At 47.3% G+C, this 27233-nt stretch overlaps 2 protein-coding genes across 4 annotated transcripts in view; one reads left to right on the top strand and one right to left on the bottom strand.

The window, feature by feature from the left end:
- Positions 1 to 12972, bottom strand: part of LOC119978660 (acidic mammalian chitinase-like) — a 35592-nt gene extending 22620 nt beyond the window's left edge. The window contains exons 1-5 of one of the 2 annotated variants that reach the window (XM_038820449.1): positions 12856 to 12972; positions 12614 to 12646; positions 9110 to 9317; positions 7202 to 7258; positions 2704 to 2869 (exon numbers count right to left, since the gene is read on the bottom strand). In XM_038820449.1, the coding sequence (XP_038676377.1) occupies positions 2704 to 2869; positions 7202 to 7258; positions 9110 to 9317; positions 12614 to 12646; positions 12856 to 12880 (489 nt within the window). In that variant the 5' untranslated portion in view covers positions 12881 to 12972. Of the gene's footprint in view, positions 1 to 2703; positions 2870 to 7201; positions 7259 to 9109; positions 9318 to 12613 lie in introns of both variants that reach the window. The other variant, XM_038820448.1, reaches the window with a different exon arrangement.
- Positions 1 to 17823, top strand: part of LOC119978658 (cleavage and polyadenylation specificity factor subunit 6-like) — a 124186-nt gene extending 106363 nt beyond the window's left edge. Inside the window, exons 11-13 of one of the 2 annotated variants that reach the window (XR_005463526.1) lie at positions 6063 to 6205; positions 10329 to 10378; positions 17808 to 17823. The gene's annotated coding sequence lies outside the window, so the exon portion shown is untranslated. Of the gene's footprint in view, positions 1 to 6062; positions 6206 to 10328; positions 10379 to 12858; positions 12993 to 17807 lie in introns of those variants that run through there. The other variant, XR_005463525.1, reaches the window with a different exon arrangement.
- Positions 17824 to 27233: the final 9410 nt, after the last annotated feature.

Raw genomic sequence — 27233 nt, 5'->3', positions numbered from 1 at the left:
AATGGTATTAATGAACGGAATTGTGTTTAAATTTACCATCCTGGTCATTACAGTTATCGGGCAGCCAAGGGCCAAAAGCTTTAGGTGTTTTATTTATTTATTAATTTCAATTGTGTTGTGACTCCAGGTCAGCTGGGGCTGGAATTGACTGAACACTGGCCCAGGGGTTCGTAACATAATTTTGGGGCCCGTCCGGGATCTTTGGCATGGTAGACAGCGACCTTTGGGTTGCAATATAAATTAGAAAGAGACACCAATATAACAGGATGGCTCTGGAAGCTGCTAAGATTTTATCTTGTCTTAGTTTATATAAAAGGGCTTCAAAAAGACAAGCTATCAAGTTGGCAGGTGAATTAAAAATAGAGCTGCCAGTTAAGGTTAGGAAGGCAGAGATATATGATATATTGGTTGACTAATTGGGTCTGTTTGAAACTCAGGAGAGCCCACAAAGAAGTCTGGCATCAAAGACATTTTCTGGTGGGGAAATTGAGCTGGAGAGAATTCAGCTGCAGTTCGAGTAAGAGAGAGAATTAAAAACAATAGAAAAAGAAATGCAAAAAGAAAGAAAAATATTTTCAAATGGAAGTTGAAGGGGCTGGTTTAGCACAGGGCTAAAGAGCTAGCTCTGAAAGCAGACCAAGGCAGGCCAGCAGCACAGTTCAATTCCCGTACCAGCCTCCCCGAACAGGCGCCGGAATGTGGCGACTAGGAGCTTTTCACAGTAACTTCATTTGAAGCCTACTTGTGACAATAAGCGATTTTCATTTTTCATATTTTCATTTCAAATGAGGAGGTTGGAATAGGGAGAGAGGTAAATAAAAAGAGAGAGAGTTCCAGTTAGAGGCACTGGAAATTATAAATTAGCTGGCAGGAGTTTAATCATAGAACAGAACCCAGTGGCAATATGTTTAAATTTATACAGGCCCTCGCAACGTTTAAAGGGAAGAATGGAGAAACCCTTGTCGAAAATAGCAACCCAAATAGAGTGGCCAAAAGAAAAGTGGATGTTACTCCGTGCAGAGTAAACTGACGGGGCGGGCACAGGAAGTTTATGCTTCCCTCTAAGGGGTGGGATTGGGGGGGGGGGGGGCAGTGTCTAAGAATTATGACAAGGTTTAAAAAGGCTATTCTGGGTGCAGATGAATTGGTTCCCCAGGCACATCGGCAAAAGTTTTGGAATTTAAGGAGACAGCCGGGACAGACTTATGCAGAATTTGAAAGGGTTAAGCAGAATAAGTTTAATAGGTGGGGATGAACATTGGGAGTTGCAACCACCCTATCAGGTTCTGAGAGAGGTCATTCTCTTAGAGGAATTTAAGAACTCATTACCTTCTGTGATAAGAGCTCATGTGGAGGACCAAAAAGGTGAAAACCACGAGACAAACAGCCATTATGGCTGACCATTATGAGCTGATCCATAAATTTAAACCTTTGTTCCATCATATCCATAATTTTGAAAAGGATAGGAAGTGGGAGCGTGAAAGGAAGGCAGGTAGTCAGGGTAAGGAATGGATAGTTGGGAATGTTCCGAGATCTCCTCCTCTGACCAGGAAGGAAGGTTGTGAGGATGGAAGTGAGACTCGGAAGCCTCGGTGTTACCATTGTAACAAGGTGGAACACGTTTGTTCAGCATGTTAGAAGCTGCAAGGAAAGCCCATGGGACTTGTTGGAGTTCATAAGGAGGATTCTGAAAAGAGAACAAAAATGGAGAATACTACACAGCAGATTATAGCTCTAACTGGACTTGGAAAACCTGAGGAAAACATTATTGTGGGAACAGGTCTGATGAATGAGGTAGGTGAGAAATATACAGGCGGCGGGATCTTCTGTTTCTGAGGCTAAGTATTGAGGCCAACGCAGAATTCGTGGACTTTCACGACAGCAAAACTGGCACCACACCTGGATCGATTCAGCAACTGTTAAGGGGCTAGCACTGGGGCCACGTGGAACACAATCGATTCTAATGAGAAAGGCTGCCGGTTTCGCGATTGACACTCAGGAGGCTGACAAGCTGCAGCCGCAGATACACATAGCACTCTGCTCCTCCCGGCCCACTAAAGAAAGTAAAGTCACCCTCGTCCCTGATGACCATTGGCTGCCGTCCCCTTTGAATAACCTGAGGATTACTACACCTCGGGCAAGGGGCAAGGTTAAGAATGTGCAGGAATTGAACCCATGCTGCTCGCCTTGTTCTGCACCACAAACCAGCTGTCTAGCCCATTGAGCTAAACAGGCCCCTCCCAGTCCACTCACAGTGATGTAAAGGCACTCAGCTCATAGCTACTTGGTTTCACCCACCAGGTTTCCAGAGGTCCAGGAACCCCATCTGCTTGTGATTAAAAATAGAATGACCAATAGAGGGCACACAGCTCCTTTAAACCTGCTTGGGGCTGGTTGCTCACCGTGCTCCCATTTCCAATGAAACCCGAATTGGGCAGGTTCTGTTCCCTTTCCAGAATATTTGTACTTTGACCTCCTGACGAAACTGTAACCCATCCTTTTTTGGGAGTTAAGATCCAGGCCATTGCTGGTGTAAAAATTTAATTTTTTCTCACTTCTTTATCATGAGTTTTTTTTCATTAAGAAAGGTTGACAGGTATTTTTCATTATGAAACAGAGCAGAATGATTCACTTCTAATTTTTAAAAAAATTATAGATTGAATCCCCTGCTAAGTAACAGAATTGAAGTACAATATACCTCACCTGAACCAAGAATGTGAAGCGTTGTTTGTCCTGGTGTGGACTTCTATTGAACGCTGGATACTCCCAATGGAGATCCAAACCATCAAAATTCTTTTTTCGAAGGAACTCGATTGCCGAATTGATGAAAGTTAGACGTGTTTCTTTGCTGGAAACCATGGCAGTGAACCTGACAGATATAAGAAACAGGAGTAAGATTACAAAACACGTTCTATTCGACTTGCTCTGCCATTTAATAAGATTATGCTGAACCTCTACATCTATTCCATTTACCGGCCCCATCCCAGTATCTTTATATTTCCTTCATGCTCAAAATCCTATCCATCTCAGTCTTGAATACACTTACTGACTAAATATCCACAACTCTCTGGAGTTGAGAACTCAGGTTCACAAACATTTGTGAAGGAATTTCTTCTCCTCCCAGTCCCAGATAGCTGACTCCTTATCCTGAGCTGATGACCCTCAGTTCTAGACTTTCAGGATCTACCCTGCCAAGTCTTCCAAATTATTTTTTGATACATTTCAATAAGAGCACCTCTCATTCTTCTGAACTCCAGAGATTATAAACCCAGACAATTGTAGGAGCAGGAAGTACTCTGCAGCTGTACAAAAATTTGGTTAGGCCATAGCTGGAGCACTGTGTGCAGTTCTGGACACCGCACTAACGGAAGGATGTGATTGCACTGGAGAGGGTGCAGAGGATGTTACCTAGGCTGGAGCGTTTCAGTTATGAAGAGAGGCTGGATAGGCTGGGGTTGTTTTCCCTGGACCGCAGAAGGCCGAGGAGGGACCTGATTGTATAAAATTATGAAGGATGTAGCTAGGAAGAAGCGTTTCCCCTTCGTAGAGGGGTCAATAACCAGGGCATAGAAATTTAAGGTAAGAAACAGAAGATTTGGAGGAGATGTGAGGGAAAACATTTTCACCCAGAGCGTGGTGGGCACTGGAACTCGCTGCCTGGAAGGGTGGCAAGAAACCTCATACCACTTAACAGGCACTTAGGTGAGCACTTGAAACATCATAGCATAGAACTGCTGGAAAACGGGATTAGTGTAGATAGCTATTGGGTGGCCTGCAAAGACACTGTGCTGTAAAACTCTGGCTCATTCCACTTGATCTCCCCTCTCGCGCAAAGAATCTTTTGAATGAACCTTCGTTGCATCCTCTCTTAGACAGGTGTATCCTTCCTTAGCTGAGGAGGCCAAACCATACACCCTGTTGCACATATGGTCACATACACAATTGCTGCAAGACTTCCTTGTGTTACATTCCAACCTGCTTGTAATAAAGGTGAGTTTACGCGGGAAAGGGCCAAGACGGGGGACGGGCGGGGGGAGTACCTGAGATTTGAGTCCTCACTCCTTTTAAGGAATAGGCCCTGGAGATTGCGAGGTTGACCGAGGAGACAGTAGTCACCAACAGCGAGGTTGGCCTGAGTTACAGAGGTGAGGATCCACTGCTCATTCACCCAGATGACCTGTCTCAAGTGAGTCCTTCTTGTCAGCACTGCGAGGGTCAACCACGGACCCAGCGATTCCTGCACCATTTTTCATGGGTTCCGATGGTGTTCCACGCGGCGCTGGTGCTGGCCTCTCACCGGTAGCGGAATCAGTGCAGGTGCGATGCCGATTTTTCTGACGTGAAAATCCATGGATTCTCCGTTGGCGTCAACACTTAGTCGCAGAAACAGAGAATCCGGCCCAATATTCCTATCAAAGATTTGCAAGTTAGGTGGGTTGGCCATGCTAAATTGACCCTCGTGTCCAAAAGGTTAGGTGGGGTTACTGGGTTACAGGGATAGAGGGGAGGTGTGGGCATAGGTAGGGTGCTCTTTCCAAGGGCAGGTGCAGACTCAATGGGCCAAATGGCCTCCTTCCACACTGTAAATTGTATGATCATTTGACCTGCACTTCATCCACCTCAACCTCTTCGACCATTTTGCTCCCACCTGCACACTCCCCCAAATCATGGCTAACTATTTTTGAAAATATTTTCATTCAGATTAATCCTTGTGTTTATTTGTACAAAAATGTCTCGTATTGAATCAACTATTATGGGATAGTATTTGGCATCTTTGACTTCATCAGTGAATTGGTTTCTGAACCGTTCTCTCATTATAGGGATGATGTCATCGCAGGTTCTGTACATTAAAAAGTTGATCTTCCTCGAGACACATTATTAATAACTTTTCAAATGCTCTTTGAGAAGCTTGTCAAATTCACTGAGATATTCAAGGCAGGCTAAAAAAATTACCTCTTCGACTTGACACTGATAATTCATCATGTCCTCTCAGAGGCTGGGTCTAAGAAGGTCGCATTGCTACAATGCAGGTACATATGTTGGAGTTTCCTAGGGGCTGGTTTAACACACTGAGCTAAACAGCTGACTTTTAAAGCAGCCTAAGGCAGGCCAGCAGCACGGAGTGAGTCCTACAGAGGGACTCACTCCACACCTGCTCCTCCAAAATGGGTCCCAGATCCTCCTCCCACTTGGCCCAGATAGCTTCCTGTTCCCAAACCACTCCAGCACTTTCTCCACATTGGCCACCCAATAATAATGCATCAAATATCGCTGCGCCAACCTCCCCCACCTTAGCACAGGGCTAAATCACTGGCTTTGAAAGCAGCACAGTTCAATTCCCGTAACAGCCTCCCTGAACAGGCGCCGGAATGTGGCGACTAGGGGCTTTTCACAGTAACTTCATTTGAAGCCTACTTGTGACGATAAGCGATTTTCATTTCATTTCCCTCTGTTGGGCCCCTCTCCGTCCACACGAAGCCCGTTATGAGCCGCTCCATCTCCCGAAAAGGTTACTTTGGCAAAAATACCGGGAGGCATTGAAATAAGAACACATCCCAGGGCACCGGAACCCCAAAATAGTGAAAACTAGTCCCTGCCAGGCCGAATGGCAACCCCAGCCCCAACCCAGCACTCCCCCCCCCCGCTACAAACAGCAAAAGGTCATATGAGTCAAGCAAACGTGGTTGAAATGCAGCAGAGCCTATTTTTTGCTCCAGGATTTGCTCCATGGTTAACATCATAGTTCCATCACAATAAGAGTTTCTGATATTGGTTTGTGAATGTCAGACCTGATATTGATACAATAACTGAAAGTTAAGCATTCAGTCAAATGTTATTTCACTGAAATGTAATTGAAGAATATGAGATAGACTGGCAGCAAAGGGAATGGTTTCTACCTTTAAAATTGTCTACGCTCAAATCAGTATTACAGGCAGAATGTTAGTTATTTGTGATGCAGGAGGGGATAAACTTGAGCAATACTGGAGCAGAAAACATTAATCCAAATGGTATTATTTCTGCTATAGAAGGGATCACTAAATTAAATGTACTTGTTACCTTAGTGCTTCCAGAAAGAAGATGCAATATTGACATTAAGCTCGTGGCGGAGGTGGCTCGGCTGCTGGTGGGGCTCAATGGCGATTTACATTCCTCGCTTGTGCCACCATTGGGATCTGTGAGGAGGGCTGGAAGATCCCGCTGACAGGTAAGCACTGCAGAATTCCCACCCAGTACAACTTCTGTGAATTTCTCCTCAAAAGCCTCCAAATGATTTTCTCACTGTGAGCTGACAGGCCTCACTGGAACTCCGGCTTCCGCACACGTGTTTCTGAACTCCACCCTCAAAAACATGCCGTAGATTCTCTCAAACAATGCTTTCTCTCAAATGCCTTCAACAAAGATCCAGCTCCAGGATTTAAGTCTCTCCTTTCAGAATTCCTTAGCCTTGGATTGCCTTGTACATTCAACCTTCCACACAACCTCCAAGGACCCAGCCATGCCAACAGAACACCACTTCACAGCTGTAGTAAGGTGTCACTAACGTTAGAATTACTTCAGATGTTTAGTGATCCACTAAGCGATTTAATCAATTCTGCAACTCTCAGCCCTCCGGAACATAGGAACAGGAGGAGGCCATTCAGCCCCTCGAGCCTGTCCCGCTATTCAATGAGATCATGGCTGATCTGTGTCCGAACCCCATACACCTGCCTGTGGGCCATATCCCTGAATATCTTTGCTGAACAAAAATCTATCCATCTCCGATTTAAAATTAACAACTGTTCCACTTCGCCTGCTGTGTGTGGGAGAGAGTCCTAAACCATTACCACCCTTTGAGTGAAGAAGTTCTTCCCAGCATCGCTCCTGAACGGTCTGGCCCTAATTTTTACACAATGCCCCTAGCTTTAGAATCTCCAACCAGTGGAAATAGTTTATCTTAACGACCCGGTCTTTTCCTGTTAATATGTTGAATACTTTGATCAGATCACCCCTTTGCCTTCTAAACTCTAGCAAAAATGGGCTTATTCTGAGTAATCCTTCCTCTAAACCTAACCCCTGTAGTCCAGGATAAATCCAGTAAACTACTATTGTAAGGATTCTCCTGTTAATCCCTGTCTGTCCCTTGTTTTTCCTTTTAATTTCTACAAACAGGGACAGACACGATTAACACATTGATCCTTAAACTATCAATAAAGAAACTTACTTTTCAGTTCCAAAATTCCAGCCACCAATTGACAAGAGTGTTCGCAAGTTTGGATTTCTACAAAAATCAAAAGAGAATAAAAAGAGATTAAAAGTATTTTTAAGGGCATAAAAACCAGGAAGCAATTTCTTTCAAAAAATATTGGCGATGACTTGAATTTCTTTCATTCTTAGAGATTGGCTGCTACTTCCGATCATTTGAATGGAAGAATTTTCATTGCCATAATCCTCTGGTGAATTTACAAAGCAAAATACTGCAAATGCTGTAAATCTGAACTAAAAAGATCCAGTGCTGGAAAGAAGGCAAGAAGCAGTTAATTTTTAACATTTAGAGTGCCCAATTCTTTTTTTTCGAATTAAAGGGCAATTTAGTGTTGCCAATCCACCTAGCCTGCACACCTTTGGGTTGTGACACGGGGAGAATGTGCAAACTCCACATGGACAGTGACCCGGGGCTGTCGATCGAACTCGGGTCCTCGTCTCCTTGAGGCAGCAGTGCTAACCACTGCATCACTGTCACACCCTACAAGAAGCAGTTCAGAGAGAAGCAGAGTTTCTGAGCTGGACTTTGTCCCATGTTGGCATGATTGAAGACAGGTGGGGGTGCTCCAAGTGCAGTGTGTGCGTTCCACCCACCTGTCTCCAGTCTTACAGTGAAGGCATCGGACAAACCACCCGTAGGTCTATTGAGGTGTTTAAGTGGCCAGTTAATGGCCATATAAGAGCCTAGCTCCATGTACACTGCGCCATTGGGAGGTCTAACACTGATGGGTAGCCTGTCAGGTTTCACTGCACTGGATGGTGTTGAGAAAGAAGGGTGTTACTTTCCGGGGGGGTCCCCAGTGACCATTGGAGGGCACACACTCCCTCCCTGCGCCCCCCTCAAGGTATTATTCCTCTTTTCCTCTTTAACCCAACCCCTCCACCCCCCCCCCCCCCCCCAAAGGTGTCCCCTCACTGCCAGGTAACCCCTGCTGTTAAATTGGAGGAGCCTCATAGTCCAGTTCCATAACCCTTCTCTTGTTTGGGGACAGCTTGTAGTCCCAGCAGTGGCCACCGCTTGAACCTTGGCACTGCGGGCACTACAGAGCTGGCAGCCAATCGGATTGGCCAGCTCCCCAAAAGGGGGCGGAAGTCTAACCTTGAGATAACCGATGCTGCTCCCCGCGTAATGGGGCTTTGGGGAAGGTGCCAAGTGCAGGTTGGGGAATATGGTCCATTGTAAATTCCAGCCCAGTTTTCAGATTGATGACCTTTCATAACAATCAGTTCTGATGAAATATTATGGATCTGAAACATTAACTCTTTCTCTTGTTGCATATGCTGCCAGACCTGCTGAATATTTCCAGAACTTTCTATTGGATTTATTCAAATACAAAAATATCGGCCTCAAAGGAAGATCTGATTGAAGCTATTGCTATTTTTCTGATTTTTAGCGCATCCATTTACATTGCAACAAAGCTGCTTTTCTGAGATTAAAATTAAGGAGAATAATACAGAACAAGCCTTTACTTGTATAAAAATCATGCTTTACTTTTGTTAGTCGTGGTTGATGCTGACACTGAATTGTGGAAACATATCCTCTTTATCATCACTAATTGATTTTTGTAATTGTTATTGTCTGCTGGATTATCAGGATAATAAGGATTCACCAAAGAGACATTTCTACTAAATTGTGTCTTCTAACAATTTTAGATTCATTTCTGTACACCGCAATAAGTTTCACGCATATTTAATTTTATACTGTGATATTTTCATGCATAATGTACCAAAACTGATTTCCCAATTTACGGACAGAGGGATTTCATTGTTCTGATAATGTTTCGTGAAGAACTTTCATGGTGGAATGTACAATTGTGTCAAAATTGTCACGGTTTCAAAAGATATTTTAAGTACTATTAACTCATACCGTTTTTTAAGATCGTTAAATGAGACGTAAAGATCTTCGTCTTCCATTTGCTGTGCAACGATTTTATGATCATTGCCAATAACAGCAAACGCAAAAGTAAGGTGGGTGCATAACTTGGGGTTAATGTCCTCTGGTAAGAACTTGCAGTCTCCCCTTTTATGGGCCCAGTTTGTGTAGTAACAAACCAGCTTGTAGTCATTGCCTAAAACTGTGACAGAAAAAAGTTGTTAGTTTCTTATTTGTGTCACTAGAATATACAGCCCATTGTGATAGCCAGGAAATAGAAGAACTTGCAAGTTAAAGTAACAATAAATCAAAAAGCTTGAAATCATATTTATTAGAAAGATATACATTAATCTAATACCTTCTGTGACCACAAGATGTTTCAAATCTCTTTGCATCGAATGAAGCCCTTTTGAACCTCGTCCATTGTTGTGATATAGGAAATGCGGCAATTTGTATTCGATAAACAGCAACATGACCAGATAATCGAACTTGTGATTCTGACAGGGATAAGTATTGGCCAGGAGTCTGGGAACAACGCCTCTTCACTTTTTCGAAATACTGTCATGGGATCTTTTGCATCCACCTGAGAGGACAGAAGGGCCTCATCCAAAAGATGGCTCCTTTGACGGTGCAGCACTCCCTCGGTTCTGCACAGTCACGTCAACCTAAGTTGGGCATAATTCTCTGCCGTCCAGTGCTGGTAACGGGGTTCCTGATGCGCAGAGAATCTGGGGTCCGGGGTAAAAACGGGATCCGCTTGCGATGCTCCAGCCCACCACTAGTTGCGGAATCAGGGTTCTCGCCCACCCGCCAGCAGGAGGATGCGAACGGGTCTTAATGATCTCCATTTGCAACCGCTTAGTGGCCGGGCACCATTTCCTCTGAAACGCTCTGACCACAATGTTTACAAACATCAACCATTTCAAAGAGATTTAAGTGCTTTCCAATCACCGCCCCTTCACGCTTCAGTGATTTTGAAGTGCTCAGCTGGAAATTGATGGCACTATACTCTCTTTGAAGAGGTTGATGTTTGTAAACATTGTGGCGAGAGCACTTCAGTGCTTCTGAACCATGAAAAAGATGAATGAAGCAAGGCTGACAGCTGCGTGTGTGTGGAAGCTGTCAATCACATCCCCCTAAGGGAAACTAATGAATGGTTTACAGGACAAGGGTCTGAGGGGTTTAAACTCCGGTCACTGCTTTCTCTTTCCAGGAATTGACACGTGGCGCTTCCTCTATCTGAGCCAGCAGGTGTATGCCCAGGTGAGTATTCCAACTGATTTTTTTTACTGTCTCTGTCTGGACTGCTCTCTAGCTTCCAGACAGGGTCCTCTCTTCTGGGGGGCTTCACAACAGGTTCTTCTCTTGTGGGGGGCTTCCTCATCAGTGATACTCTTGACTTCCCTGGGGGTCCCGGCCTGCGCCATCTTCCAGCACCCACACCTCACAATATCAACACAACATCAACACAGGACAACCCCAGGCCCTCGTACGCTAACTACTGTCCACTCACCACTGTCCACTCACCACTGTCTACTCACCACTGTCCACTAATCACTGTACACTAACCACTAATCACTGTCCACTAACCACTGTCCACTAACCACTGTACGCTAACTACTGTCCACTCACCACTGTCCACTCACCACTGTCTACTCACCACTGTACACTCACCACTGTCTACTCACCACTGTACACTCACCACTGTACACTAACCACTGTACACTAACCACTGTACACTAACCACTGTCCACTCACCACTGTACACTCACCACTGTCCACTAACCACTGTCCACTCACCACTGTCCACTCACCACTGTCTACTCACCACTGTACACTCACCACTGTCCACTCACCACTGTCCACTCACCACTGTACACTAACCACTGTACACTAACCACTAATCACTGTCCACTAACCACTGTCCACTCACCACTGTCCACTCACCACTGTCCACTCACCACTGTCTACTCACCACTGTACACTCACCACTGTCCACTCACCACTGTCCACTAACCACTGTACACTAACCACTAATCACTGTACACTCACGACTGTACACTCACGACTGTACACTCACCACTGTACACTCACCACTGTGCACTAACCACTGTCCACTCACCACTGTCCACTAACCACTGTACACTAACCACTGTACACTAACCACTGTACACTCACCACTGTACACTAACCACTAATCACTGTCCACTAACCACTGTCCACTCACCACTGTCCACTCACCACTGTACACTAACCACTAATCACTGTCCACTAACCACTGTACACTAACCACTAATCACTGTCCACTAACCACTGTCCACTAACCACTGTACAATCACCACTGTACACTCACCACTGTACACTAACCACTAATCACTGTCCACTAACCACTGTACACTAACTACTGTACACTAACCACTAATCACTGTCCACTAACCACTGTACACTAACCACTGTACACTAACCACTAATCACTGTCCACTAACCACTAATCACTGTCCACTAACCACTGTACACTAACTACTGTACACTAACCACTAATCACTGTCCACTAACCACTGTACACTAACCACTGTACACTAACCACTAATCACTGTCCACTCACGACTGTACACTACCCACTGTCCACTAACCACTGTACAATCACCACTGTACACTCACCACTGTACACTCACCACTGTACACTAACCACTGTACACTAACCACTAATCACTGTCCACTAACCACTGTATAATCACCACTGTACACTCACCACTGTCCACTAACCACTGTACACTAACTACTGTACACTAACCACTGTACACTCACCACTGTCCACTCACCACTGTCTACTCACCACTGTACACTCACCACTGTCCACTCACCACTGTTCACTCACCACTGTTCACTCACCACTGTACACTCACCACTGTGCACTCACCACTGTGCACTAACCACTGTCCACTCACCACTGTTCACTCACCACTGTACACTCACCACTGTACACTAACCACTGTCCACTCACCACTGTACACTCACCACTGTACACTCACCACTGTACACTAACCACTGTCCACTCACCACTGTTCACTCACCACTGTACACTCACCACTGTACACTAACCACTGTTCACTCACCACTGCCCACTCACTTACCACTGTACACTTACCGCTGTATACTGTACACTAATCACTGTACACTGTACACTCACCACTGTACACTAACCACTGTACACTAACCACTAATCACTGTCCACTAACCACTGTATAATCACCACTGTACACTCACCACTGTCCACTAACCACTGTACACTAACTACTGTACACTAACCACTGTACACTCACCACTGTCCAGTAACCACTGTACACTAACCACTGTACACTCACCACTGTACACTCACCACTGTACATTCACCACTGTCCACTAACCACTGTACACTAACCACTGTACACTCACCACTGTACACTAACCACTAATCACTGTACACTAACCACTGTAAACTCACCACTGTACACTTACCGCTGTATACTTCGAACAGCAGGACCAATCCCACTAAACAAAAATAAAAACATAAAATGAGCATTACAGCATCTATTGAAGTTTACAACTTTAAATAATTTTAAAGGTTTTTGTTCACCTTTGAACATTAAATTATGTAAAAGTCATCATTCACTGTCAACTTTTCATATCATGAAATCTATCTCTCGTTATAAATTATGAGTGCAAAACAGTTCAGAGATCCAGATTTTTATTTCTCTTACCAGCACAGAGAAGAATTTTGACCATCTCGATTTTGTTCCCTGAACAATGCTGTTCAGAGGATTTTACACAGTGCCTGCTGTGTCCTGGTTGATGCACAAACTATCTCACACAGCACTGAAAACATCAACAACAAATCAACCTTTCCCCTGAGAAAATGATGGATCGTGGCAGAGATTGCAATAACTTATCAAACACATGATGTCTCTGAGCAAAACAAATGTGGGAGGAAACACAGAAAGTGTTTAAAGTTCAAAGGTTCTCGATAATGTATCGGCCACAGTCAATATGAGAGCAACCCTCTTTCAAAAGGCCAGCTCCCCCAGCTATACTCCAAATTTACCTTCCTCCGGCTTTCCAACCTTCACTCTGGCTCACTCCTCTGCTGGTCACTGAATCTCTGGTACATACTCTGAACACCTGAGACCACTGGGCACCTTCACTGGGGCGGCATGGTAGCACAGTGGTTAGCACAGTTGCTTCACAGCGCCAGGGTCCCAGGTTTGATTCCAGCTTGGGTCACTGTCTGTGCGGAGTCTGCACGTTCTCCCTGTGTCTGCGTGGGTTTCCTCCGGGTGCTCCGGTTTCCTCCCACAAGTCCTGAAAGACGTGCTGTTAGGTGAATTGGACATTCTGAATTCTCCCTCAGTGTACCTGAACAGGCGCCAGGATGTGACGACTGGGGGATTTTCACAGGAACTTCATTGCAGTGTTAATGTAAGGCTACTTGTGACAATAATAAAGTTTATTATTATAACAGGATCAATGCCTGGCTCTTCCTTGCTCCCTGCTCCTTCTTAGCTCTCTGACTCCTCTGGTCAATCTCCGCCTGTGTCTTTCCAAATGCTCTGTCCCTTGACTGTTCCTGGATTCACTGGCTCCCCGCAGCTGATTCCAGACCACATTAGTTTAGGTGGATTGGCCACGCTAAATTTCCCCTGAGTGTCCAAAGGTTAGGTGGGGTTACTGGGTTAAGGGGATAGGGTGGTGGTATGGGACTAGGTGGGCCTCCCTTTCAAAGGGTCGGTGCAGACTTGATGGGCCGAATGGCCTCCTTCTGGACTGTCGGGATTCTATGAATGTTGGTTTGTGGATGCTGCAAGCTCACTTCATGCAGTGTGTAACGGAAAGGCAGTAGCAGACTGGGATTGTCACTGGTCTAGGGAAATGGGTCCCGACTGGAACCCCAATTTCTGTTCAGATCCTTGATTAAAACCCAACTATTTGGATTTGGTAAAAACTGAGAAAATGTTACTGCAACACAGGACTGGTGACACGGACCAGTGACAGCTTTTATGTTAACACAAACTTTAATTTAAACACAGAATTAAGTACATCAGCAACAAATAAATTGTTTTACAATTAACTTTCACAAGTCTCGAAAGACGTGATGTGAGGTGAATTGGACATTATGAATTCTCCCTCTGTGTACCCAAACAGGCGCCGGAATGTGGCGACTAGGGGCTTTTCACAGTAACTTCATTGCAGTGTTAATGTACTTGTGACAATAAAGATTATTATGTGACCAATTAACTCTCATTTTAAGATACATGACCAGCAATGGTGAAGGTGTAGAGAGATTTCTCTGCTTTCTCCAGCTATAATCGCACACTTCTGAGTGCCTGGTGTGGTGGCTGCTGAGAGAGGGAGAGAGAGGGCGTACGGACAGTGTCCAACACCACAAAACTTTGGCGACAGTTATGCCGCTGGCCGGGGGGCTTCTGCCAGGCCCAGGGAGAGTAGTGGGGGGTGGCCAGGAGGTGGGCTGTGGGGGTTAGGGTGGATGGGTACGCAACACCATTACCGCAGCTGGCAAGGCAGCCATGCAGCTGCACCTGCCGCTGACAACCCGTTTTAAACCTGGTGCCCTGGATCGCATAGGTGACCCCCGGCCGACCAGCCGACCCATCAGCTGTATGGGCGCTCCAGCACAACCTCTCCCATCCTCTCAGCCCCGATCAGTGTGTGGGGGGGGGTGGGTGTATAGTTTAAGCACAGCTGCAGCTTATCAGTCCTGCAAGTTTCCATCACGGACCCGACGATTCCCGCACCATTTTTCGTGGATTTAGATGGTGCTCCACATGGCGCCGATGCTAGCCCCTCACCGGTAGCAGAATCGGTGTGGGTGTGGTGCCGATTTTTCTGACGTGCAAGTCCACAGGATTGTCCATTGGCGTCAATGCTTAACTCTCAGAAACTAAGAATCTGGCCCACGGTTTTATAGATTTGAACATGAAAAATACAGCAAATATGGCAGGAAAATATTCAGGTCTGCAAGCAAAACTGAACACCACAAGCCCCTGTGTATCCTTCAGCCCATCTTCCAATCACTCCCTGAATTGAATCTGCACCACAGCAGCTGAATCCTGTGAGGGAGCCGTACATTTTTCTGACTTTATTAAAAATGTGCTTTTCCTGTGACTTAGAAGAGTGATTTACCCTGAAGGATGGAGGAGAACGTTCATCCTCGTTCAGCACGAGATGCCTATCCTCATGTGGAGGATGTTGGCATTAACCACCGCTGCCATGTGCCCCCCCCCCCCCCATGCTGGATTTGGCACCTTGCTAGGTCACTGGTGGAAATTATGGTGCGTCCACTGAATACCAGGTGGTCGGGGGAAGTATTACTAAATTTAAGGGTAACATGTTCCTTGGCTTTGGCAGCCATCAGTCCCCAGCAGCTTCCTGTCCATGAGGAGCGTCAGCTCGGCCACAAATTATGGCGGAAGGAGCCGCCATTGTCGTTGACGGGTCAAACACCACTTTACCCATCCAACATCAGAGTTTGATGATTTCTGGGCCGATTCTGTCCAATGTTGCTGACATTAGGAGTCTGCACGTCCTCCCTGTGTGTGCGTGGGTTTCCTCCGGGTGTTCCGGTTTCCTCCCACAGTCCAAAGGTGTGCAGGTTAGGTGGATTGGCCATGCTAAATTGCCCGTAGTGTAAGGTTAATGGGGGGATTGTTGGGTTACGGGTATACGGGTTACGTGGGTTTAAGTAGGGTGATCATTGCTCGGCACAACATCGAGGGCCGAAGGGCCTGTTCTGTGCTGTACTGTTCTATGTTCTATTTCAGTTAATTATCCCTGATTTACAATTTCTCATATTTTATGCCGATGAAGTAAATTAACACCTTAAAATTAATTTAGCTCTAAGTCCCAAAACAAAAACTTCCTCCTGGAACACCATTACTGCAAAGCCTATCTCCAGCTCCTTCCCTGGAGATACGGGAAATACAGCCCTTTCTATTCTACATTCATTACACAACCGGGGTTAACATTTTCAACTGTTTTTTGTGTGTTTGTGCAATCAGTAAATCCCAGAACTACAAATTACCTCTAAAATCGGAGTGGCAATCAATGTCGGATTGTTACTCTGCACCAACTTAGCTGCACTAAAGTTGACGTCCAAAAGGATCCCAGTAAAGGAAGACACACCCCTTCCTTATGGCACTAGTTACTGCAAAGAAGGTGAGTTTAAATGTGATAGGAAAACAAAGGTATTTTTGAGGAATTTTTATTGGTAAGAATTAGAATAAGGTTTTAGAAATATAGTTTTCAGTGGATTTCATTTAATGTTTCTGTGCCTGGAAGGGTAAACCATGGTTAGATTCATGCTGGACCAAGGCGTTTGTGTGTGGGAGGTTGGTTAAGATCCAAAATTACAGAATCACAGAAACATTGAGTCTGCACTGCCGCATGAAAGGCACCTGATCTTCCAATCCTAATCCCATTTGCCAGCACTTGGCCCATCGCCTTGAATGTTATGATGTGCCAAGTGCTCATCCGGGTACTTTTTAAAGGATGTGAGGCAACCCGCCTCTACCCCCCTCCCAGGCCGTGCGTTCCAGACCGTCACCACCCTCTGGATAAAAAAGGATTTCCTCAAATCCCCCTGAACCTCCCGCCCCTCACCTTGAAGTTGTGTCCCTCTCATAACTGACCCTTCAACTCAGGGGTACAGCTGCTCCCTAGCCACCCTGTCCATGCCCCTCATAATCTTGTTCACCTCGATCAGGTCCCCCCTCAGTCTTCTCTGCTCCAGCGAAAACAACCCAAGCCTTTCCAACCTCTTCATAACTTAAATGTTCCCAGGCAACATCCTGGTGAACCTCCTAGAACATAGAACATAGAACGATACAGCGCAGTACAGGCCCTTCGGCCCTCGATGTTGCACCGACATGGAAAAAAAAACTAAAGGCCATCTAACCTACACTATGCCCTTATCATCCATATGCTTATCCAATAAATTTTTAAATGCCCTCAATGTTGGTGAGTTCACTACTGTTGCAGGTAGGGCATTCCACGGCCTCACCACTCTTTGCGTAAAAAACCCACCTCTGGCCTCTGTCCTATATCTATTACCCCTCAATTTAAGGCTATGTCCCCTCGTGCTAGCCACCTCCATCCGCGGGAGAAGGCTCTCACTGTCCACCCTATCTAACCCTCTGATCATTTTGTATGCCTCTATTAAGTCACCTCTTAACCTTCTTCTCTCTAACGTTAAGAGGTGACTTAATAGAGGCACTCCTCTGCACCCTCTTTAGTCCAATCACTTAAAAAAAAATTTTTAGAGTGCCCAATTAATTCCTACCAATTAAGGGGCAATTTAGCATGGCTAATCCACCCACCCTGCACATCTTTGGGTTGTGGAGGCGAAACCCACGCAGACACGGGGAGAATGTGCAAACTCCACACGGACAGTGACCCGGAGCCGGGACCTCGGTGCCGTGAGGCAGCAGTGCTAACCACTGTGCCGCCCCTCTTTAGTCCAATCACATCCTTCCTATAGTGCGGTGACCACAACTGAACACAGTATTCCAGCTGTGGCCTAACCAAATTCCTGTCCAGCTCTGTACACCTCATTGGTCTTCTAATCAATACCACAACTATTAAAGACAAGTGTCCCATATGCCTTTTTAACTACCCCATTAACCTGTTCTGCCACCTTCAGGGATCTTCCTGTTCCTCTGAGCCTCCTATTGTCGTGCCATTCAAAGATGCAAGTTCCCTAAGGAACATGACACAATCCAGGGAATTGGGATGGAAAGACGATTAGAGACTAAGGATTGTTCAGAAGAATTCAAGGAAGAGTAAACAAAGTGTTCTAAGTTAAAGAGACAATTGCAGTAACCAGATTGAAAGTGGGACAGCAGACTTCCGAAATAGATGAAATGTTTGATGTAATTTTAATGCAGTCTGGGAATTGACAGTTAAAGCAACTGTGAATAGTTTGCACAGCCGTTAAGACAAAGAGATAATAAAAGGGTTGGTGTAAAGTCCTGGAGCGGATTCCCTGTAAAAACTGGAACAGAAGCTTTGTTTAAAAGTGTAATTTGGAAAACCAGGTCTGGATTTCAAAATGCAAACTGCTCAGGGAAAGCATACTTCGAGAAGATTTTAAAGTGTGTTTTTTGGAGTGGAGTTTGGAAACTCACGAGACAATCATCTGGGGGGATTGAGAAGACCTCCGCAAATATTCACTTGGGGTTCAGAGTGGAGTGCATGTATTTGACCACAGTCATCTTGTGTACTGAAAAGGGACTTTGTGTTAATGGGATCATTGTAGCTTAAGATATACTTAGTAATCCATGTTAACCTTAATATCTGTGTGTAATTGTTAAGCTAAGGTGGGAATAAGGTGTATTATATCATAATCCAATTTCTTCATGTTTAATAAATGTTTTTTTTTCCTTTTTAAAACTAAATAGCGGTCCGGTGAGTCTGTTCCTCCAGGTTTTATATGAGAAAAGTAAAAGTTACCATCCTTTGAGCCAGGGTTCCATTCTGAGATCTTCCCGTCCAGTTATAACATTAACTGAAATTGTAACAAACTGCCCCATTGAAAATAACAGGCCAGGGAGCAGGTACGTGTCTAAGGATGGGATTTGTGGGATGGGGGTTCAGGCATCGGAGGGAGTTGGGGGGGGGGGGGGAGTCGGACATCAGGGGGGATGCGTCGGGTCAGTTTGGTGGAATGGGGTCAGATTGCGTGGGGTGGTAGGTGTTGGAGAATCCTGTGTGGGTGGGGAATACCATGGGTGCTTAGTTAGAAGGGGCAGTGGGGGAGTCCCCTGAGAAGGGGGGGGGGTGAGGAGAGGGGGGCGGTGAGGAGAGGGGGGCGGTGAGGAGAGGGGGGGTCAGGAGAGGGGGGGGGGGGGTCAGGAGTGTGGGGGGTATCCTGTCTGGGTCTCGGTCCAGATTTAATATAGTTACACTGGAGTTGGAAGTGTTTTTAGTTTATCTAATTCATTCAGAGTAACTATGAATGTAACCCTGGCTGAAGTCACCTCTCTTCCTTCTTCGCTCCAGTGAGAAAAGCCCCAGCTCCCTCAACCTTTCTTTGGGCATGTCTTATGTTGTACTGTTCTATGTTCTAGAAGCAACCGAAGTTGGCTATTTAAATCACCGTCGAATGGTTCCCAGTGCCACACAATTATCCAGTGAAAGTTAGTCCTTCTGGACAGTTGCTGTGTAAACCCTTACCTGGGAATTTCCGAGAGGAATTCCCCAGCGCCAAATCCGATGCTGGGGAGCCAGGACATTCAGAGCCATTAACATGAAGTATAAACTAACTGCTCACAACAGTTAATCTTGGCCATTATTAAACCTTGTTGAGTTGGATCGTCTCTTGTTCCTCTAAATAAAATAGACGTAGGTAGTCAGTCAGGTCATGTGCTTCACAACAAACACGGTCACTGTGCCATGACCGTTGCTCATCTCTATTTCTCAAATGTTAGCACATTGACATCCTATGATATCATTATTTGTTGTATTTAACCATGAACCGATGGATTTTGCAGCTATTGTGCAGTTTGGAGTAAACACCAACAGGGACATTCTGACATTTTACAAGCACGGAACCAACATACAAATAGGCAAAATGCTAAAATTATTAGAATGAAATGAAGTGGAGATTGCTGGCTGAGGCATGTGCTCCATTATGAGTTTTGCTGATGACCAGAATGCAAAATCTGTTCCTCTGCGTGGTTCTGAATGAAAGTTCATTGTGCTGCCTTCCGATGTTATAGGGCCCTGACAGAATCAACACCACTGAAAATAATAGCCCGGAATATTCCGCAGCCCGTCCGTTTGATAGAATGTTTACCCTTGCCCTTCAGCTGAGAAAGCCTTGATGCTGTGAATTACTGAACTGCAAGCTGATAACAGGCCCAGGTCAACTGGATAATCATGAGGACAAATAGCCCATCTCCTAAACAAATGAGGCTTAAAAACCAAGAAGGAATCGGGTTTATTCAGTAATTTCTTAAAGCTGGTGGAGAGGCTGACAGTGGAGCAGTGCAAATCAGCCAGCAACTTGTGATTTTACAATCTTCAGGGAATCTCTTCCTCACTGCAAATCGATGGGTTATTTAAACATAAACACGCAGCCAGCCTGGTTACCACAGGGTTACAGGCCCTCCTTTACTGCTGTAAGTTTCTATGATAGTCCTGTCGACTGTATAAATGTTGCATCGATATTATGTACATACTTTAATGACTCCGAGGAGTCTGGTGGTGGATGAACATAGATTTACTTCCACTATTTACAAAGATCTGCATTACGCTGCATATCCGTAACTGGGGGACCCAGTGGGAGCAGGGATGCATCCTCCCAGTGGGAGCAGGGATGCATCCTGTGGTGAAATATAAACACTAATAATCCACACTGTATTGTACAACATGTGTTGAGCCTGTACCTTGTACTAGATAGATAGAGATAGAGAAATACAGCACAGAACAGGCCCTTCGGCCCACAATGTTGCGCCGAACTTTTGTCCTAGGTTAATCATAGAATTTTGGACAATTTATCATGGCCAATCCACCCAACCTGCACATCTTTGGACTGTGGGAGGAAACCGGAGTACCCGGAGGAAACCCACGCAGTCACGGGGAGGATGTGCAGACTCCACACAGTGACCCAAGTCGAAATCGAACTTGGGACCCTGGAGCTGTGAAGCAATTGTGCTATCCACAATGCTACCGTGCTGCCCTTAAGAAGTTAACCTACACTCCATTATTCTACCCTAATCCATGTACCTATCCAATAGCCGCTTGAAGGTCCCTAACGTTTCCGACTCAACTACTTCCACAGGCAGTGCATTCCATGCCCCCACTACTCTCTGGGTAAAGAACCTACCTCTGACATCCCCTCTATATCTTCCACCATTTATCTTAAATTTATGTCCCCTTGTAATGGTGTGTTCCACCCGGGGAAAAAGTCTCTGACTGTCTATCTATTCCCCTAATCATCTTATAAACCTCTATCAAGTCGCCCCTCATCCTTCTCCGTTCTAATGAGAAAAGGCCTAGCACCCTCAACCTTTCCTCGTATGACCCACTCTCCATTCCAGGCAACATCCTGGTAAATCTCCTTTGCACCTTTTCCAAAGCTTCCACATCCTTCCTAAAATGAGGCGACAAGAACTGCACACATTACTCCAAATGTGGCCTGACCATGGTTTTGTACAGCTGCAACATCACCTCACGGCTCTTAAATTCAATCCCTCTGCTAATGAACGCTAGCAAACCATAGGCCTTCTTCACAGCTCTATCCACTTGAGTGGCAACTTTCAATGATCTATGAACATAGACCCCAAGATCTCTCTGCTCCTCCACATTGCCAAGAACCCTACCGTTACCCCTGTATTCCGCATTCAGATTTGTCCTTCCAAAATGGACAACCTCACACTTGTCAGGGTTAAACTCCATCTGCCACTTCTCAGCCCAGCTCTGCATCCTATCTATGTCTCTTTGCAGCCGACAACAACCCTCCTCACTATCCACAACTCCACCAATCTTCGTATCATCTGCAAATTTACTGACCCACCCTTCAACTCCCTCATCCAAGTTGTTAATGAAAATCACAAACAGCAGAGGACCCAGAACTGCATGTGTAGTTGCGCGGCTCTACCCATAGGGGGAGATGAGCTTGTACTGGGCTCCACCCTTGGCTCCGCCCATGGCTCCTCCCCTAACCAGAAGTATAACGTTTGCTGTTGTGAGCCTGCCTGCCAGTTCATCAAGAGTTCATCTTGTCACAGGCAGGCTCTGTTGTAAGACGATTAAAACCACTGTTCGCTTCTAACCACGTGTCGCGTGAATTGATGGTCTCATCAATTTAATCGTCTTAAGAAACAGTAAGGAATGACCATGGAATCAGCCCTCAAACCTGATCGACTGGAACTCGACCCACAGGATGCAGAGGCGAAATAAATCTTTTCACACTGGCTCTGATGTTTTAAGGCCTACCTGGCTGAAGCAAGCACTACAGAAACTACGGAGGAGCAGAAACTCAGCCTACTGCACGCAAGGGTGAGCCATCGTATATCTACTCAACTTAATTGTACCGGCTTATATACAGAGGCCCTGGCCCTGCTCGACAGAATGTACGTGAGGCCCGTCAATGAGGTCTACGCACGCCACGTTTTTACTATTCGCCGCCCACGCCCCACGGAATCGCTAGAAGAATTCCTAAGAGACATAAAAACCTTATCCCGGGACTGTAATTACCAAGCTGTAAATGCTGCAGAACATAGGGAACTCGCTGTCCGCGATGTGTTTGTCGCAGGCCTCATATCCAATTATGTGCGCCAGCGGTTGCTTGAGAAGGGGGCCTAAAACTTAGAAGACACTGTAGAACTCGCCACTACTATGGAGGTCTCATTCCGCAGCCTCACCTCATTCCCCACGGATTCCACGATCCCATCATGGGCCCCCGACCAGCGACTACCCCAGGCCTGCGCCGCGCGGCCACCCAGCCACTATGCTACTCCAGCCTACCACTTTTGTGGCCAGCCCCAGCACCCGCGGCAGCACTGCCCGGCCCACAACACAACCTGCAGCAGCTGTGGTCGCAAAGGACACTATGCCAGAGTATGTCTGGCGAAGAAAGCTCCAGCCTCAAACCCTCCCGCAGCCCAGAGCACTCGCTCCCTGAATTTGCAGGCCCGCAGGCCACGTAACGCTGCGGCCTGTACTCCGACTCCGTCCCCAACCACCACGTGCGACCAATGGGGGCCGCCATCTTGGGCTCCATCCTCTCCAAACTCAGCAACACAGATCGAAGACTGCGACCTCAGTGGGCATTCATCACGGGGCCACTCCAGCACAGCTGATCGAGCTGCCGACTACCGTCGGGTACAGTACACCGTGCCTCTTCGACTCCGGGAGCACTGAGAGCTTCGTACACCTAGATCTGGTAAGACGCTGTTCGCTCCCTGTTTTTCCTGCATGGCAAACTATCTCCCTCGTTTCGGGCTCCCATTCTGTTCACCTCCAAGGGCGCACCGTCGCGACCCTAATGATCCAAGGCGCTAGCTACTCTAATTTTCAACTATACGTCCTGCCCGAACTCTGCGCCCCACTCTTACTGGGACTCGACTTCCAGTGTAACCTCAAAAGTCTCACCCTCAGCTTCGGCGGACCACTACCCCCACTCACCATCTGAGGGACTGCCCCAGGTCTAGCCACACTGCGAATCTCCCCCCCTCTACTCTCCCAATCTCACTCCGGATTGCAAACCCATAGACACTCGCAGCAGGCGGTACAGCCTGCAGGACAGGGTGTTTATCAGAACTGAGGTCCGGAGACTCCTACGTGAGGGGATCATAGAGGCCAGTAACAGCCCCTGGAGAGCTCAGGTGGTGGTCGTCAAGACCGGGGAAAAATTCCGCATGGTCGTCGACTATAGTCAGACCATTAATCTGTTTACGCTTCTCGATGCGTATCCCCTCCCCTGGATTGCAGACATGGTGAATCAGATCGGCCAGTATTGTATTTTCTCCACGGTGGATCTGAAGTCTGCATACCACCAGCTCCCAATCCGCCCGGAGGACCGCCAGTACACGGCGTTCAAGGCCGATGGCCGCCTCTTCCATTTCCTCCGGGTTCCCTTTGGCGTCACGAACGGGGTCTCGATGTTCCAACGAGCAATGGACCGAATGGTGGACCAGTACGGGCTGCAGGCCATGTTTCCGTACTTGGATAACGCCACCATCTGCAGCTATGACCAGCAGGACCACGACGCTAACCTCCATCAATTTCTCCAGACGGCCCAGAAACTCAACCTCACGTATAACACGGAGAAATGCGTTTTCCACACGACCAGGCTAGCCATCCTCGGCTATGTCGTGGAAAACGGAGTCCTGGGCCCCGACCCGGACTCTTAGAACTCCCCCTCCCTCATTGACCCAGGGCCCTCAAACGGTGCCTGGGATTCTTTTCATATTATGCCTAGTGGGTCCCTCAATATGCGGACAAAGCCCGCCCACTATTTAAGGCCACACTTTTCCCCCTGTCGGCTGAGGCTCGCCAGGCCTTCAACTGCATCAAGGAGGACATCGCCAAAGTGGCCATGCGGGCGGTGGATGAATCCGTCCCTTTTCAGGTTGAGAGGGACGCCTCAGAGGTAGCTCTCGCAGCCACACTAAATCAGGCAGGGAGACCAGTCGCATTTTTCTCCTGAACCCTCTCCTCTTCGGAACTCCGACACTCCTCGGTCGAAAAGGAAGCACAAGCCATTGTGGAGGCTGTACGTCACTGGAGGCACTACCTCGCAGGTAGAAGGTTCACCCTCATCACCGACCAAAGATCGGTTGCCTTCATGTTTGACAACTCGCAAAGGGGCAATATTAAAAATGATAAAATGCTGAGGTGGAGGATCGAACTCTCCACCTACAAATACGATATCATGTATCGACCGGGGAAGCTCAACGAGCCCCCAGATGCCCTGTCTCGCGGCACGTGCGCCAGCACGCAGAGCGACCGCCTGAAAGCCATCCACAATGACCTCTGCCACCCGGGGGTCACCCGGCTCGCCCGCTACGTCAAGGCCCGAAATCTACCTTTCTCCACTGAGGAGGTAAAAGCCATCACCAGGGATTGCCCGATCTGTGCGGAGTGCAAACCGCACTTCTATAGACCAGACAGGGCCCATCTGGTCAAGGATTCTCGGCCCTTTGAACGCCTCACTATCGATTTCAAAGGGCCACTCCCTCGACTAATCGGAATGTGTACTTCCTGAATGTCATCGACGAGTTCACCAGCTTCCCTTTTGCTATCCGTGCCCCGATATGACCTCCCACACAGTCATTAGGGCCCTGCATAGTATCTTCACCCTGTTTGGTTTCCCCAGCTACGTACACAGCGACCGGGGTTCGTCCTTCATGAGCGACGAGCTGCGTCAGTACCTGCTCGACAAGGGCATCGCCTCGAGCAGGACTACCAGCTACAACCACAGGGGGAATGGGCAGGTGGAGAGGGAGAATGCAACCGTCTGGAAGACCGTCCTACTGACCCTCCCGGTTTCCCATTGGCAGGAAGTCCTCCCCGACGCTCTCCGCGCTATTAGGTCCCTCCTATGTACCGCCACCAACCAGACCCCTCACGAGCAGCTCTTTGTTTTTTCCAGGGGTACTACCACGGGGGCTTCGCTCCCGGCATGGTTGAAGACACCAGGCCCGGTACTCCTCCAAAAGCACGTCAGGGCGCACAAAACTGACCCACTCGTAGAAAGAGTACTCCTACTCCACTCAAACCCCCAATATGCCTTCATAGAGTACCCTGACGGCTGTCAGGACACTGTATCCCTCCGGGACCTAGCGCCGGCAGGGTCGAATCCCACCACTACCACCGCCGAGGTACCCCTCACATTACACCCCACCCAACTCGTCGCGCCCCACGCCCCCGCACCTACCGGGTCGCTACACATGTTCCGCGCACCCGCACCCACAAGCTTCCAGCGCCCCCCAGTCGAACCAGTCGGGTACAAAGCTCGGACAGAATCACCCCCGGAGTCCGCCATCGTACCCCAACCAACCGTGATTGTCCAGCCACCAGAAGAGGCTGCAACCCCGGTGCTCCGCCGATCACAACGGACAACTCGACCACCAGACAGACTCAATTTGTAAGCCATTACCCCCCACCGGACTTGATTTTTTCACATGGGGTGAATTATAAACACTAATAATCCACACTGTATTGTACAACATGTGTTGAGCCTGTACTTTGTACTAGATCATGTGTAGTTGCGCGGCTCTACCCATAGGGGGAGATGAGGAGCTTGTACTGGGTTCCACCCTTGGCTCCGCCCATGGCTCCTCCCCTAACCAGAAGTATAAAGGTTGATGTTGAGAGCCTGCCTGCCAGTTCATCTAGAGTTCATCTTGTCCCAGGCAGGCTCTGTTGTAAGACGATTCAAACCACTGTTCGCTTCTAACCACGTGTCGCGTGAATTGGTGGTCTCATCACATCCTCCCAGTGGGAGCAGGGATGCATCCTCCCAGTGGGAGCAGGGATGCATCCTCCCAGTGGGAGCAGGGATGCATCCTCCCAGTGGGAGCAGGGATGCATCCTCCCTGTGGGAGCAGGGATGCATCCTCCCAGTGGGAGCAGGGATGCATCCTCCCAGTGGGAGCAGGGATGCATCCTCCCAGTGGGAGCAGGGATGCATCCTCCCAGTGGGAGCAGGGATGCATCCTCCCAGTGGGAGCAGGGATGCATCGGGCGAGGAATATGCAGACCCCGACCTGGGGAAGTGAGAAGGAGCAGAGTGAGACTCCGACGCTGATCGACACTCCACTTCTGGTCCATAGTCTCTGAATAAATACATTTGTTTGCAACACGCAGCCTCAAAACATAAATGAACAATTAAAGGGTGCAAAATGAATTTGCTAATCTGCTGGTTTGTCTTTGTATTTACCAGATTTCAGTGTGATAATGTGAGATTGTGTTTGAGGTAACCACAGCTACATTTTAACACCATAAGACATAGGAGCAGAATTAGCCCACATGAGTCTGCTCTGTCATTCAATCATGGCTGATATTTTTCTCATCCCCATTCTCCTGCCTTCTCCCCATAACCCCTGATCCCCTTATTGATCAAAAACCTATCCATCTCTGTCATACAGACACTCAGTGATTTGGCCTCCACAGCCTTCTGTGGCAAAGAGTTCCACCGATTCACCACTCTCTGGTTGAAGAAGTTCCTCCTCATCTGTTTTAAAAGATCCTCCCTTTAATCTGAGATGGTGTCCTCTAGTTCAAGTTTTTCCTACAAGTGGAAACATCCTCTCCACGTCCACTCTATCCAGGCCTTGCAGTATCCTGTAAGTTTCAATAAGATCCCCCCCCCCCCCCCCCCCCATCCTTCTAAACTCCACTGAGTACAGACCCAGAGTCCTCAACCGTTCCTCATACGACAAGCTCTTCATTCCAGGGATCATTCTTGTGAACCTCCTCTGGACCCTTTCCAAGGCCAGCACATCCTTACTTAGATACGGGGCCCAAAACTGCTCACAATACTCCAAATGGGGCCTGACCAGAGCCTTATACAGCCTCAGAAGTACATCCCTGCTCTTGTATTCTAGCCCTCTCGACA

This window comes from Scyliorhinus canicula, chromosome 15 (genome assembly GCF_902713615.1).
Source record: "Scyliorhinus canicula chromosome 15, sScyCan1.1, whole genome shotgun sequence".
Taxonomy (NCBI): Eukaryota; Metazoa; Chordata; class Chondrichthyes; order Carcharhiniformes; family Scyliorhinidae; genus Scyliorhinus; species Scyliorhinus canicula.
This window is presented reverse-complemented; position numbering and strand designations above follow the sequence as displayed.